The 14512-nt window shown below is 39.6% G+C and overlaps 1 protein-coding gene across 1 annotated transcript; it reads left to right on the top strand.

Moving 5' to 3' along the window:
* Positions 1–1620: 1620 nt before the first annotated feature.
* On the top strand, positions 1621–2498 carry LOC106093594 (uncharacterized). The gene has a single exon (XM_013260669.2). It carries the CDS (start codon positions 1701–1703, stop codon positions 2289–2291), a length of 591 nt encoding a protein of 196 aa, XP_013116123.2. The 5' UTR covers positions 1621–1700; the 3' UTR covers positions 2292–2498.
* The last annotated feature ends 12014 nt before the right edge of the window (positions 2499–14512 follow it).

A 14512-nucleotide genomic window follows, 5' to 3' on the forward strand; every position in this document is an offset into this window, starting at 1 on the left:
TATTTACATTTCGGGACGCCCATTGAAAGCACAACCACAGTTGCTGTATAACACAAGTCATTTTCTTACGCAAAATAAACGAGATCGTCAAACTTCTAATTGTAACTGGGTGAATGTTAGTGTTTGTCTCTTTTTTAAATTTTTGGGTGGGTTTTGGTTAAAATTACAAAAACATACATGAATTTCAGTACGATCCAGCCATACATTTTGTTGCAGCCGATATTTTGTTTGATGTTATATTTTTTTATATGTAAATGGCAACATTTTGTCAAAGAAACCATTTTTCATTTTTGTTTTATTGGTTTCAATGGTTCGTTTTTTCTTTTTGTTATTTTATTTATTTCCGAACACAGAAATAATAAAACCACAAATGCAAATAAAACACGTATTTTGGTATGAAAATAAAAACAAAACAAAACTGTCAAATTCTGCTCGAGGAACAATTAAAGATTACCGCAACTATTCCGAAAGCAGAATAGAATATCAACCCTAAGTACACGTGAGCAACATCAATAACACTAATGGACACTTAAGACTGGTACTATAAATCACTCTCGAACCCCTGCAGACGGTCACTTTGGCGACGACGAAGAGAATTCAAACAAAAATCTGACATCCTCATACCGTCAAACCTGGCTGGCTGTTACCAACTGCTCACGTGAGACCTCTTTTTAAATCCGCCTTGACTTCTTCCAAAGTTAGCGTGCTTTCGACAGACGGACATGCTTAGAACGACTTTAAATGTCATGACGATGAAGAATATATATACTTTATGGGGTCTTATATACATATTTGAGGTGCTACAAACGGAATGACGAAATAAGTAGACCCCGCATCCTATGGTGGAGGGTATAAAAATGTAAATGAAAAATGTCTGAAAAAATTAAATGCTATTTTTAAACCCCGTTTACACTGCTCATTAAATCCGGGTAAAAGGATCTCGTCAGCTAAAACCCCGTTTACATTGCTCCTTAAATCCGGATTTAATGGCTCGACCATATGTTTTCCCTTTATAAAATCAGCTGACGAGAACTTCAAATCCGGATTCAATGAGCAGTGTGAACGGGGTTTAATTTTATAATGAGAAAACAGATGATCGAGCCATTAAATCTGGATTTAAAGAGCAATGTAAACGGGGTTGTAGGGTTATTACTTAAAAGTAGCAATTGGGCACAATTAATCCTAGTGTAATATGATGGCAAGATTGCGTTTGTGCAGAAAATTTGTCATAAAAATGTCTAAGTTAATTAAGAAATTTTGTTGAAGTTTGTTAAACAGTACCCAGGGGTACTGCCAACGAAAATTTCTTTAAAGCTGAGTGCCTGTCTTCAGAAAGCCTAGTTCTAGGAAATATTCATTTACTGGTAGTGGCAGTTACCCAACAACAAAATATTGAGTGCACTATCCGTCAAAATCAGTGATTAGTCGAACTCTGAATTTGTGTATGTTACTAGTTACGCCATTTTTCGTTGTTTGACTCGTTGACAGATAGTGCACTTCGCAAGAAAAAATTGTATTCAGCTGTTAACGATATACTACCTGGTAATTATGTCATGCCCAGTTCATAAATTGTGTACGTTCAACATATCATGCGCTCAAAATTAAGTAGTAGACTCAAAACAGCTGTTCAGAATATCTAAAAAAGCCCCATAAGTTTAAACCAAACGCTTTATAACGAATTTGTGCAAAAATCGAAAAAAATGAACAAGGTTATTGAAATAATGGACTCTGACGAAGATAGTCAGACAGTTACGGCAGCATCAACTACCAATAATATGGAAATTAATGAGAGTCCCCTTGCCCAGTCAAGACGGCGTCCACGAAAGAGTGCCTTGCAAGCCATGGATGATCCAGAAGTACAGTTTGCCGTTGAGCTAGTAGAAGACAATGATAAAAATTCCAATGCTCAAGAAGGTCAGCAGGAAACAAACAACGTTGACAGAGCCCAACAGTGGCCGGCTGCGGCGTCCACATCATCAAAAACCACGCCAAAAATACTGACTACAAAACCTCCCACAAATGCCGAAGTTGTTCAGGCCGCCTATGACGAGTACCTTAACCGATTGGATACCATGGAATGTATGGCAAATATTGCCCATGAACGCGTACGCATCAATTATCTATTATCCACATTTGGAATGCCCGAAATCAATTTTTCTCTATACACTCCGGAAGAGACTTTAAAACTTCAGTTTAAAGAACGTTTGAAACAACTAAAAATGATGCAGAATCTTAATACACAGCGCGAAAAGAATTTCTTGCCAAATAAAAATGATGATGTAGTTGAATAATTTCCACTTTGGCTTGTAATAGTTGTTAAGAAAGAAAATGAACTGATTCTCTAGTACTTAGGTCACATATTGGGAAGAGCTTTTAATTGAATATTAACTTTTTGTTTTTTTTTTGTTTTGTTTTAAGAAAAATGAATTGAAGTTTTTTAAAGAAATACTCGTAAAATTTAAGAGAATAAAGTAAAATTAATTATTCTTGTCATACAACTTGTGTTTGTTTCATATTTGAATATTAAAGCCAACTATTGCAGACGTAATCAACATGGACGTCCTGCGAGGCTATACGTTGCCTTTAACAAGGTACTTATCAGTAGTCAGCATAGAGACTTAAGTCACAGGGACTTCCTGACTACCATTGTACTCTAATCTGACGTAATAAAGACTTTATAGTAGCCTGGGCACGGGATAACTATGAGCACCACGCTGGCTGGAACTTTGGGCTCCGCTGTATGTGGTGTTCGTCCTTATCATGAAAAGCTCAAATGAGAGCGTATAGTGGAATATTCCATGCGGAGTAATTGTAATTGTAGTCATGGATAATCAGCGGAGTCTCAAGTGAGAGGCTGGGCTGCTCCGGTTCTTGTTTAAATACTGAGTGCCTTTGATGCTCTTTGTGACAAGCGATTTATTGGCCCCTTTTAATAACCAATGGATGTCATTGTCCCGTGGTGATCGGTCCTATGTGTGGGAACGATCTTCCTCACCTATAGGAGCTTGAGCTAGGTATTGATCGATTTACCATGCCCCTCATGAAATGTTTGGTTACATAGAAGGTAATTTGGGGATATGCCATTTCACGTTGGCGGCTTTATTGAACACGGAAAGGCCTGTTATTAACGTGAGGTTGCAGTATATACATAACTCTCTGAAGGATATGCAACTTTGGCAGCCTGCTTGGGCACAGAGAGGGGTTTTAATAACTTGAGGTTGTAGTACATACACAACTCTCTGGACATTCCACCTCTCCCTGGGAATTGGATTGATACAATGTTGTCAATGCATCAATAGCTGAGGTTTCGATAAAGAAAATTTGCAACACTTCAGGAGGAGGAGTTTATAATTCCTCTTTAGTGGCTTTTAGTAATAAATGAGATTCTCAGGTCCTTTCGAAAAGAAAAGGGTCAATGTTGTTGAATACTCTAAAACCCCGTTTACACTGTTATTTAAACCCAGATTTAATGGCTCGATCATTTGTTTTCCCTTTACAAAATCAACTGATGAGAGCCTTATAGTCGGATTTAATGAGCAATGTAACCGACGAAGGTCAATAAAGACTATTCACAGAAAGACTATTCACAGGAAGGCGGAAGCTTGTTGTTGAGCCTATCATGGGTGGGATAGAGTTGCCGCTCTTTCCGAAGGTCAAGTACCCGTGCTTGATTTTTGCCCAGAAACTAAACTGAAGAAGGAACGTCGAGGTGGAGACCAACAGAGGACAAAATGCTCTATACTTTTGCCGCAACGCCATAAGTAGGAGTTGGGGGCTTGGGCCATGCATGTCTAAGGCAGCGGTTCGGCCGCTATTTGGTCTGACATCAGACTCTCGCCAGGTGTGGCCTGCTTAGAATGATTGAGAAGGTACATGCTACTGGGGGTAAGGAGGAGCGTTCCAAGGGAGCCGATAAATGGCAAACTCAATCTATTGGGTTGCCCAAAAAGTAATTGCGGATTTTTTAAAAGAAAGTAAATGCATTTTTAATAAAGCTTAGAATGAATTTTAATCAAATATACTTTTTTTACACTTTTCTTCTAAAGCAAGTTAAAAGTAACAGCTGATAACTGACAGAAGAAAGAATGCAATTACAAAGTCACAAGCTGTGAAAAAATTTTTCAACGCCGACTATATGAAAAATCCGCAATTACTTTTTGGGCAACCCAATAATATCATTGTTCATGGTTGTGCGGAAATGAACGTCGCCCTTAGACTAAGGTAGTTGGGAACCAGGCTTTCCTCGCACTTTAGCAATTCTTCTGTTCTGTTCGATGCTGAGAGCGAGATGGGGTATATGAAGATCAAAAGACTATGCACCAGGGGGTCCTCTTTGTTGGTGGCTTAGACTTTGTTTCTCCTAAGATGGAGCCCTGGTCTGGAGGTATCCCATCTTTCCCTGTACCTTCGGTATATTTTAAATACACTACATTTTTAAAAGTAAAAGCGTGCTAAATTCTGCCGGGCCGAATCTTATGTACCCTCCATCATGGATCACATTTGTCGAGTTCTTTTCACGGTATCTCTTTTTAGGCAAATAAAGGATAAACAAGAATTGCTATGCTACTGGAGATATATAAAGTTATGGTGTGATTCGGACCATAATTGAATAGAATGTTGGAGACCATAGACCATTTCAGCCAATTCGAATAAGAATTGCACCCTTTAGGGGGTCAAGAAGTAAACTAGGGAGATCGGTTTATATGGGAGCTGTAGCAGGCTATATATCGCTTCAGACTATATTTGACCCGCAAGTTGAAGATCATGGGAGAAGCCGTTGTACAAAATTCCAACCAAATTGGATAATAATTGCCCCCTCTAGTGACTCAAGAAGTCAAGATCCCAGATTGGTTTATATGACAGCTATATCAGGTTATGGAGCGATTTGAACCATATTTGGCAAAGTTGTCGAAAGTCATATCAAAATACGTCACGCTATATTTCAGCCAAATCTGATAAGAATTGCGCTTTAAAGTGGCTCAAGAAGTCAATATCGGGTTTTATGGCAGCTATATCAAAACATGAACCGATTTAAACCAAACTTAGCACAGTTATTTGAAATCATAATGAAACACGTCGTGCACAATTCATAACAAAATACCTCAGGCAAAATTTCAGCCAAATTGGACAGGAATTGCGCCCTCTAAAGGCTCAAGAAATCAAGACCCCAAATCGGTTTATATGACAGCTATATGTGGTTATGGACCGATTTCGACCATGCTTAGCACATCTATTGGAAATTATAACTAAACACGTCATGCAAAATTTCAGCCAAATCCGATAAGAATTGCGCCCTCTAGTGGCTAAAGAAATCAAGATCCAAGATCGGTTTATATGGCAGCTATATCAATATGGAGTCCATAATCGGCAATGGTTGCCGCCTCAGTATATAACACATTGCTTCAAAAACGTCAATATACAATCCCAACTGACCTACACTAATAAAAAGTGTTTGTGGAAAATTTCAAGAGGCTACCTTTACTCCTTCGAAAGTTAACGTACTTTGCACAGACAAGATCGACTGACGGACATGACTAGATCGACTTAAAATGTCATGACGATCCAGAATATATTGTATATACTTTATGGGGTCTTAGACGAATATTTCGAGGAGTGACAAACAGAATGACGAAATTAGTATACCCACAGTAACAGAAGAATTTGGTCAATTTCCCATTTTGAAAAAAAGGGGGTGGCCCCCCTTCCAAAAAAAAAAAAAAAATAAATAATCCTGGCTACGTCCCTGATTGCATGCATATCAAAACGTGGACCGATATGGTCCATTAACAACTCCAACCAACCTACACTAATATGAAGTATTTGTGCAAAATTTCAAGTGTCAATACTTCAGCGGGCAACCCATCTACTCATGTTCATACAATACACACACAAACATATTAAAAATCCGACTAGGAGTCAAAAATTCTATGCTATCATCAGGGATTGGTTCAGTGGTACCATCTTCGCCGTCATCATCGGACACTAGCAGCTGGGTAAAATGTTCTTTCCATATCCTCAGCATTTATCAGTTTTTATACCCACCACCGAAGGATGGGGGTATATTCATTTTGTCATTCCGTTTGCAACACATCGAAATATCCATTTCCGACCCTATAAAGTATATATATTCTTGATCAGCGTAAAAATCTAAGACGATCTAGACATGTCCGTCCGTCTGTCCGTCTGTCTGTTGAAATCACGCTACAGCCTTTAAAAATAGAGATATTGAGCTGAAACTTTGCACAGATTCTTTTTTTGTCCATAAGCAGGTTAAGTTCGAAGATGGGCTATATCGGACTATATCTTGATATAGCCCCCATATAGACCGATCGGCCGATTTAGGGTCTTAGGCCCATAAAAGACACATTTATTATCCGATTTTGCTGAAATTTGGTACGGTGAGTTGTGTTAGGCCCTTCGACATCCTCCGTGAATTTGGCTCAGATCGGTTCAGATTTGGATATAGCTGCCATATAGACCGATCATCCAATTTAGGGTCTGAGTCCCATAAAAGCCACAATTATTATCCGATCTTGCTGAAAATTGGGACAGTGAATTGTGTTATTCCTTTCGACATCTTTCTTCAATTTGGCCCAGATCGGTTCAGATTTGGATATAGCTTCCATATAGACCGATTTCTTGATTTATGGTTTTGGGCCCATAAAATGCTTATTTATTATCCGATGTCGCCAAAATTTGGGACAGTGAGTTAAGTTAAACCCCTTGACATACTTCTGCAATATCGCACAGATCGGTTCAGATTTGGATATAGTTGCCATATTGACCGATATCTACGTTTTAGGTTTTGGGGCCATAAAAGACGCATTTATTGTCCGATGTCGCTGAAATTTGAGACAGTGAGTTTGGTTAGGCTCTTCGAAGTCCTTTTACAATTTGGCCCAGATCGGTCGAGATTTGAATATAGCTGCCATATACACCGATATCGCGATTTAAGGTCTTGGCCCCACAAAAGGCGCATTTATAATCCGATTTCACTGAAATTTGACACAGTGACTTATGTTAGGCTTTGCGACATCCGTCTCGTATATGGTTCAGATCGGTTTATTTTTAGATATAGTTAGTGTACTTTTAGTATTTGGTCCAAATCGGAACATATTTTGATATAGCTGATATGGGACATAAGGTATGAAATTTCCACCGAATTTTGATGAAAGGTGGTTTACATATATTCCCGAGGTGGTGGGTATCCAAAGTTCGGCCCGGCCGAACTTAACGCCTTTTTACTTGTTCTTCTTGGTCCCTGCAAGAAAATGTGCCTGCACCAAAGCCTTCGGTTTGATATTTGATTTTTTTGTAGAATTTCCGACTCCTGTACATCACAACTCGCTCATACTCACGTCTTTCCCATATCCTGTTTCTTTCTGCGGAATTGACGTTTCTCTTCTCTCCTTTCCTCCCGATACCCCTCCTTTATCTGGCGCATTGCCACTGATTGCAGGGTTTCTCTGTTTCTCGCCGCATTATTGGCTTCTATAGCATTTCGACACTTTTGGTCGTACCAAGAGTTTTAGGGGTACTGATTTCGCGGTATTTTCCATGGAGTGTGCAATGGATTGTCAATGCGCCGTTATATCATCCGAACAAGGAGTGCTTTGTCAATATTCTTAGTGTCACATTGCAGCCTTTACAAAACATTCGCCCAATAAGGCCCTGAAACCTCGCCAGCTGGTAGCAGTTGCGTTAAATGTCCCAATCAAATATTTTACGTTTTTGGTGAAACCTGTAAAACCACACAAGGAGATATGCAGATTTCGCTGGTAAGAAGGTTGTCAAAATGTTGGGAAATTTTGTGTAATTTCAGGGATAACTACCTATACTGCAGCGACTCGAAGGGTTATGCACAACAAGCTGATTACTGGTTTAAGTGAACTCATAGAAATTTGTTAGTTAAAACAGCAAAAATGTTTGCTGAACAGCAGAAAGTCTGCTGAAAATGGGACAACAGTAATTGGCTGCTAAAGCAGCAAACATTTTTCGCTGTTTTCAAATTTTAAAAAGTTAAAAAAGCTCTAAAGCGTTTTAAATATTTCAAAAATGTTTTTATTCCATCTTATTTTTCAATTTTTCCAGCATATAATTAAATTTTTTTAAAATTTTGTAAAATTTGGTAATTTACAGGTAGGAGTAGGCAACACCATATGCTGCAAAGTCTCAAATTTGACACCGGTAATCCGATATCGGGATCGGAGTCGGAGCAAGCTTCTCCAACTCTGAACCGAATTTCGAGTCTGGCTAAATACTCCGCCATCGACTTCAATTCCGGCTTTAAAACCTCAATTCAGGCCGACTCCGGAAATCTGATCACACAATCATCGGCTAATTAAGATGATGACACGGGAACTGAAACGGCAGAAATTTCGGACCGAATATTTCGGGCAACGATTTAGATGAAGTGTGAAATATGAATACCAACAAGTAAAAGCGTGCTAAATTCGGCCGGGCCGAATCTTGGGAACCAACCACCATGGATTCTGCTAAAATGTGGGAACTATATCTGGTTATGGACCGATTTGGACGGCATTTCGCCCATTTATTGAGAGTCATAACGGAACACTATATGCAAAATTTCAGCCAAATCGGATAAAGATCGCGGCTTGTAAGGGCTCAAGAAGTCAAATCGGGAGATCGGTTTATATGGGAGCTACATCAGGTTATACACCAATTTAAAACGTACATAGCACAGTTGTTGGAAATCGCAACAGAACACTATGTGCAAAATTTCAGCCAAATCCCATGAAAATTGAGGCTTCCAGCGGCTCAGAAGTCAAATCGGGAGATCGGTTTATATATGAGCTATATCAGCTTCTTGACCAATTTAGACCGTACTTGGCACAGTTGTCGGAAGTCATAAAAGAACACTATATGCAAAATTTCAGCCAAATCGGACAAAAATTAAGGCATTCAGGGGCTCAAGAAGTCAAATCGGGAGATCGGCTTATATGGGAGCTATATCAGGTTCCTGACCGATTCAGACCGTACTTGACACAGTTGTCGGAAGTCATAAAAGAACACTATATGCAAAATTTTAGCCAAATCGGACAAAAATTAAGGCTTTCAGGGACTCAAGAAGTCAAATCGGGAGATCTGTTTATATGGGAGCTATATCAGGTTCCTGACCGATTCAGACCGTACTTGACACAGTTGTCGGAAGTCATTAAAGAACACTATATGCAAAATTTTAGCCAAATCGGACAAAAATTAAGGCTTTCAGGGACTCAAGAAGTCAAATCGGGAGATCTGTTTATATGGGAGCTAAATCAGTTTCTTGACCGATTCAGGCTGTACTTAGCACAGATGTTGGAAGTCATAAGAGAACACTATATGCAAGATTCCAGCAAAATCGGTCAAAAATTGCGGCTTCCAGGGGTTCAAGAAATCAAATCGGGAGATCGGTTTACATGGGAGCTATATCAGGTTATGCACCAATTTAAACCGTACTTGGCACAGTTGTTAGAAGTCACAACAGAACACTACATGCATGATATGATCCGTTTATATGGGAGCTATATCCAAATCTGAACCGATGTGGCCCATTTGCAATCCCCAACGACTTCAATATTAAGTATTTGTGCAAAATTTCAAGCGGCTAGCTTTACGCGTTCGACCGCTATCGTGATTTCGACAGACAGACGGACATGGCGAGCATGGGTAATGCTGTCGGATCCTAATACCGTACTGCGACTAGTGAGGTATGAGTAAATTAAAGGGCCGAGAAATTGACTGTAAGGGCCAGGGATTTGCCGACAAAATACTTAAAGGGGACAATGCGAATTAATGAAAATAAAGAAAATGAACGCACGTGGCAAGCAGTGTTGGCGCTTTTAGTAGGTTCTTATCAAAATTGGTAGGTTTTTATTCTCTTGGTAGGTTGGTAGGCTGACCTCAATTTTTGGTAGATTTTTCCAACATAAAAATTGCTTAACCTTATTATACCCTCCACCATAGGATGGGGGGTATACTAATTTCGTCTTTCTGTTTGTAACTACTCGAAATATTCGTCTGAGACCCCATAAAGTATATATATTTTTGATCGTCGCGAAATTCTATGTCGATCTAGCCATGTCCGTCCGTCTATCCGTCCGTCCGTCCGTCTGTCTGTCTGTCGAAAGCACACCAACTTCCGAAGGAGTAAAGCTATCCGCTTGAAATTTTCCACAAATACTTCTTATTAGTGTAGGTGGGTTGGTATTGTAAATGGGCCATATCGGTCCATGTTTTGATATAGCTGCCATATAAACCGATCTTGGGTCTTGACTCCTTGAGCCTCTAGAGTGCGCAATTCTTATCCGATTGAAATGAAATTTTGCACGACGTGTTTTTTTATGATATCGAACAACTGTGCCAAGTATAGTCCAAATCGGTACATAACCTGATATAGCTGTCACATAAACCGATCTTGGGTCTTGACTTCTTGAGCCTCTAGAGTACGCAATTCTTATCCGATTGGAATGAAATTTTGCATGACGTGTTTTGTTATGATATCCAACAACTGTGCCAAGTATGGTTCAAATTGGTTTATAACCTGGTATAGCTGTCATATAAACCGATCTTGGGTCTTGACTTCTTGAGCCTCTAGAGTGCGCAATTCTTTTAGAATGAAATTTTGCACGACGTGTTTTGCTATGATATCCAACAACTGTGCCATGTATGGTTCAAATTGGCTTATAACCTGGTATAGCTGTCATATAAACCGATCTTGGGTCTTGACTTCTTGAGCTTCTAGAGGGCGCAATTCTTATCCGATTGGAATGAAATTTTGCATGACGTGTTTTGTTATGATATCCAACAACTGTGTCAAGTATGGTACAAATTGGTTTATAACCTGGTATAGCTGTCATATAAACCGATCTTCTTGAGCCTCTAGAGGTCGCAATTATTATCCGATTTGCCTGGAATTTTGTACGACGGTCCCTCTCATGACCACCAACATACGTGTTTATTATGGTCTGAATCGGTCGATAGTCTGATACAGCTCCCATATACATCGATCTTTTACTTCTTGAGACCCCAAAGGTCTCATTTCTTATTCGAATTGGCTGACATTTTACACATATAATTTAGTTGTGGTCCAAACCGGACCATATCTTGATATCGCTCTAATAGAAGAGCAAATCTTTTCTTATATCTTTTTTTGCCTAAGAATAAATGCCGGAAAAAGAATTCGACAATTGCGACCCATGGTGGAGGGTATATAAGATTCGGCCCGGCCGAACTTAGCACGCTTTTACTTGTTTTACTTTCCGTCGTTTCTGTGTATTCGTTAAGAGTGCAGCATAAAACCATGGATGTTGGGAAGCCAAATACTGTTACAACAGGTGGTCATTGCTTCAAATTTCAGGAAAAATGACGGAATTTCTGGTAATGACAGTAACTGGAACGAATTTCGTAAATTCTAAATAAGAAATGAAGCTTTTGTGCATTCAATGCCTTCAGTCGGACAACAAGGCTTAATGGCAACAGCATACAGATCTGGTCCATACACAGAGGTATGACGGCGAAAATCGCGAGATCACTATATTCACACTCGGCACGTTTGTTCATGGAAATCAAGGCAATAATACGACTTTTATGAACTCAAGATTTCTTATCGGGAGATTGGTATAAAGGATGCTATATCAAGATATAGGACATCTTTGAGCTTTGGGCTGCAGAGCGATTTCAACAAACAAACGGACGGACATGTCTAGATCTATTGTAGTTTGTGTACTTTGTAGGGTTGACAATGTATAATTTGATGTGTTGCAAATGGAATGGCAAAATGCCCATCTCTATGGTGGTGGGTAAAAAACATATACCACATTTTTAGCTTGTAGAACATATGGTAGGTTTTGGTCGGATTTGGTAGGATTTTTCTTCAAGTTAGATAGGAAATAATTTTCTTTGTGGCAACACTGATTACAACCGTCGCGGGCTTTTAGAAAGTGTTGTATTTCTAACAAACAAGACACACAGTGAGAGAATCGATAGAACAGCGCAACACAACCCAAAATTCAACATTGCGTTGTATTTGGCCCTCCGATATCGAATATATTCCAGATCTATTAGTATTTAGACATAGTTACCATACCGACTGATTTCCCGACTTCAGGTCTTAAGTGAATAAATGGCGCAATTATTATCTGAGTTCGCTGAAATTTTGACATGTGCGTTGTACCGCCTGTACCGAATATGGTCCAGATCGGACCATACTTGGGTACAACTGTCATATAAACCGATCACCAGATTTAGGTTGTGTAGCCTATAAAAGACGAATTTTTTATTCGATGGCTTTGGACCCTCGATATCAGTGCCGAAGTTTTTCCAGTTTATATTATACTAGCCGATATATTAAGGGTGGGGACACTTCGTCCTGAATGTGAATATCGAATCCGTGCCATTGTAGCATATGTCCGCCTATGACGCTGAATTGTGGTGATTGGTGTATATATATCCATTTGGCGGGTTTTGGGCGGCCCCAGAGGCACCAGACTACAGCAATAGAAACCATGTTTTGTTTTTGGTGACGGTAGGTTAGGTTAGGTTGAAAAGAGGGTGCCCCCGCCTCTGTAGACATACATCTAAGCCAGTAATCGGCTTGTTGTGCGCTCTAAAAAGTAACCTCGAAGAAGAAAATTTTAATGTTTAGGAAATGCTCAAACGTCTCATCTTCTTTCCCACATGCCCTACATACCGCACAGATTTTGCATAAGTGGGCTCGTAGTCTTATGTGTCCCGTTATGACACCAAAAGCTATACTGACTTCCTTCTTACTTGCTTCCAGTAATAGCCTCGTCCTCTCACGATCCGGATCACCTTATTAGATCGTCTGCCCTTTCATTCCCCCTTACTCCCTTATGGTCCGGCAACCAAACGATGCTAATTGTGCCATCCACAGAGAAGGCTTTAATCTCCTTTTTACTCTCCTTGGTGACTGTAATAATGCAATAAAATTTTGAACGAATTGTACGGCAATCTCCGAGATCTGGAGTTCTTAAAAAATAGGGTAGCTCAGATATTTCGACTCAATTATGGATATCAAATTAGTGCAACACTCCCAAATCCCTTTTAATATGAGCCCCATAGTGCCATAGTCGGTAAATACGAACCGTTTGGAGGGTGTTTTGGGGCTGAGGCGGCCACCGGTACTTTGCCCTGGAAATTGGTATCAAATTCGTTCTTTACCCCCAAATACCGTTGATTTGAGCTCCAATTTGTCATAGTCGGATATGAAGTTCAGTTTAAGGGATGACGCCATAAAGCACCTCCTAAACTGATCTTCATATCCCTCCAAACACTTGGCTCCAAAATTGGATATCACATTCGTTTTCTACTCTCAAATACCTGTCATTTGAGACCCATATTGTCGTAATAGGTCAATTAACCTATTTGACGTATTTTTAGGAGGAAAAGCGCCACCTGGTCTTGAACGCAAATTTTAATGTCATAGTCGTAATCTACTCCCAAATAACTTCATTTAAGTCTCATATAGCCATGGTCGGCTAATATGCCCATTTGGGAGTATTTGGGTTCCATATTTATAGAACGTCGAATATATCTGTTTAGAGGAGTTTTGGGGATGGGGGGAGGGCCCGCTGGTTACTTGGACCAAAATGTTAATACGATATTCGTTTTCTAGTCTCCTATACCTTTGATTTGATAATCATAATGTGCCCATCGGTCCACTTTTGGTTTTGAGTGGCGTTTTTGGGGTATGGAGGAGGGACCGCCCCCCATCCGATGTCAAAAAATAATATAGCCTACAATCTGTGAAAAAAATCAGTTCAGCCGTTTTTGATTCTACGGAGCAAACAAAATAACCGAGTCCCATATAGTCATGATGGGTCATATGCCCATTTAAGGCATTTTTGGGAGGTAGGGTGACACCCTATACTTCAAACGGATGTTGTATGCCAGATTTGTAATCTATTCCCGAATACCATTCATTTGACCCCTATTGACATGAATGTCCAATATGTCTGTTTGGGTGAATTTCGGGGTTGGGGGACCCAAATTTTAATACCACATTCGTATTCTATTTTCCAATACCGTCAATGTGATTTGGGGCGGCCCCCCAGTTACTTGGACCCAATTCTTAATATGAAATTCGTCCCGATCGGTCCACTTTTATTTTTGGGTAGTTTTTTTTCCGATATCAACAAATTATATAACCTATGTTTCCTTCCAGACCAACCTACGCAATGTATGAAAATTTCGAGGTAATCAGATCAGCCGTTTTTGAGTCTATACGGAACAAACATACACAAATTCAATTTTATATATAAGAACTAGCTGACCCGGGCCCGCTCCGCTGCGCTTTCTTTTACTTTATTTGGAACAAAAGTTTCCTTGGAATATTTATTTCCGACAATTAAAGATCTTTTAGTGAAATACCATGTCAACTTGACTAACAGTATAACAATAAAAGCGCCTTTATCTGAATTCCACATGATCTTTATTGGTCTACGAATTTAAGTTTGGATGTAAGGTGTACTCCATTCTTAAAATACTTCAT

The sequence above is a fragment of the Stomoxys calcitrans genome, chromosome 1, assembly GCF_963082655.1.
Source record: "Stomoxys calcitrans chromosome 1, idStoCalc2.1, whole genome shotgun sequence".
Taxonomy (NCBI): Eukaryota; Metazoa; Arthropoda; class Insecta; order Diptera; family Muscidae; genus Stomoxys; species Stomoxys calcitrans.

What these genes read in the sequence shown, in the direction of transcription:
- LOC106093594 (XM_013260669.2), top strand. Translation starts at nt 1,701, where the DNA reads ATGAACAAGGTTATTGAAATAATGGACTCTGACGAAGATAGTCAGACA.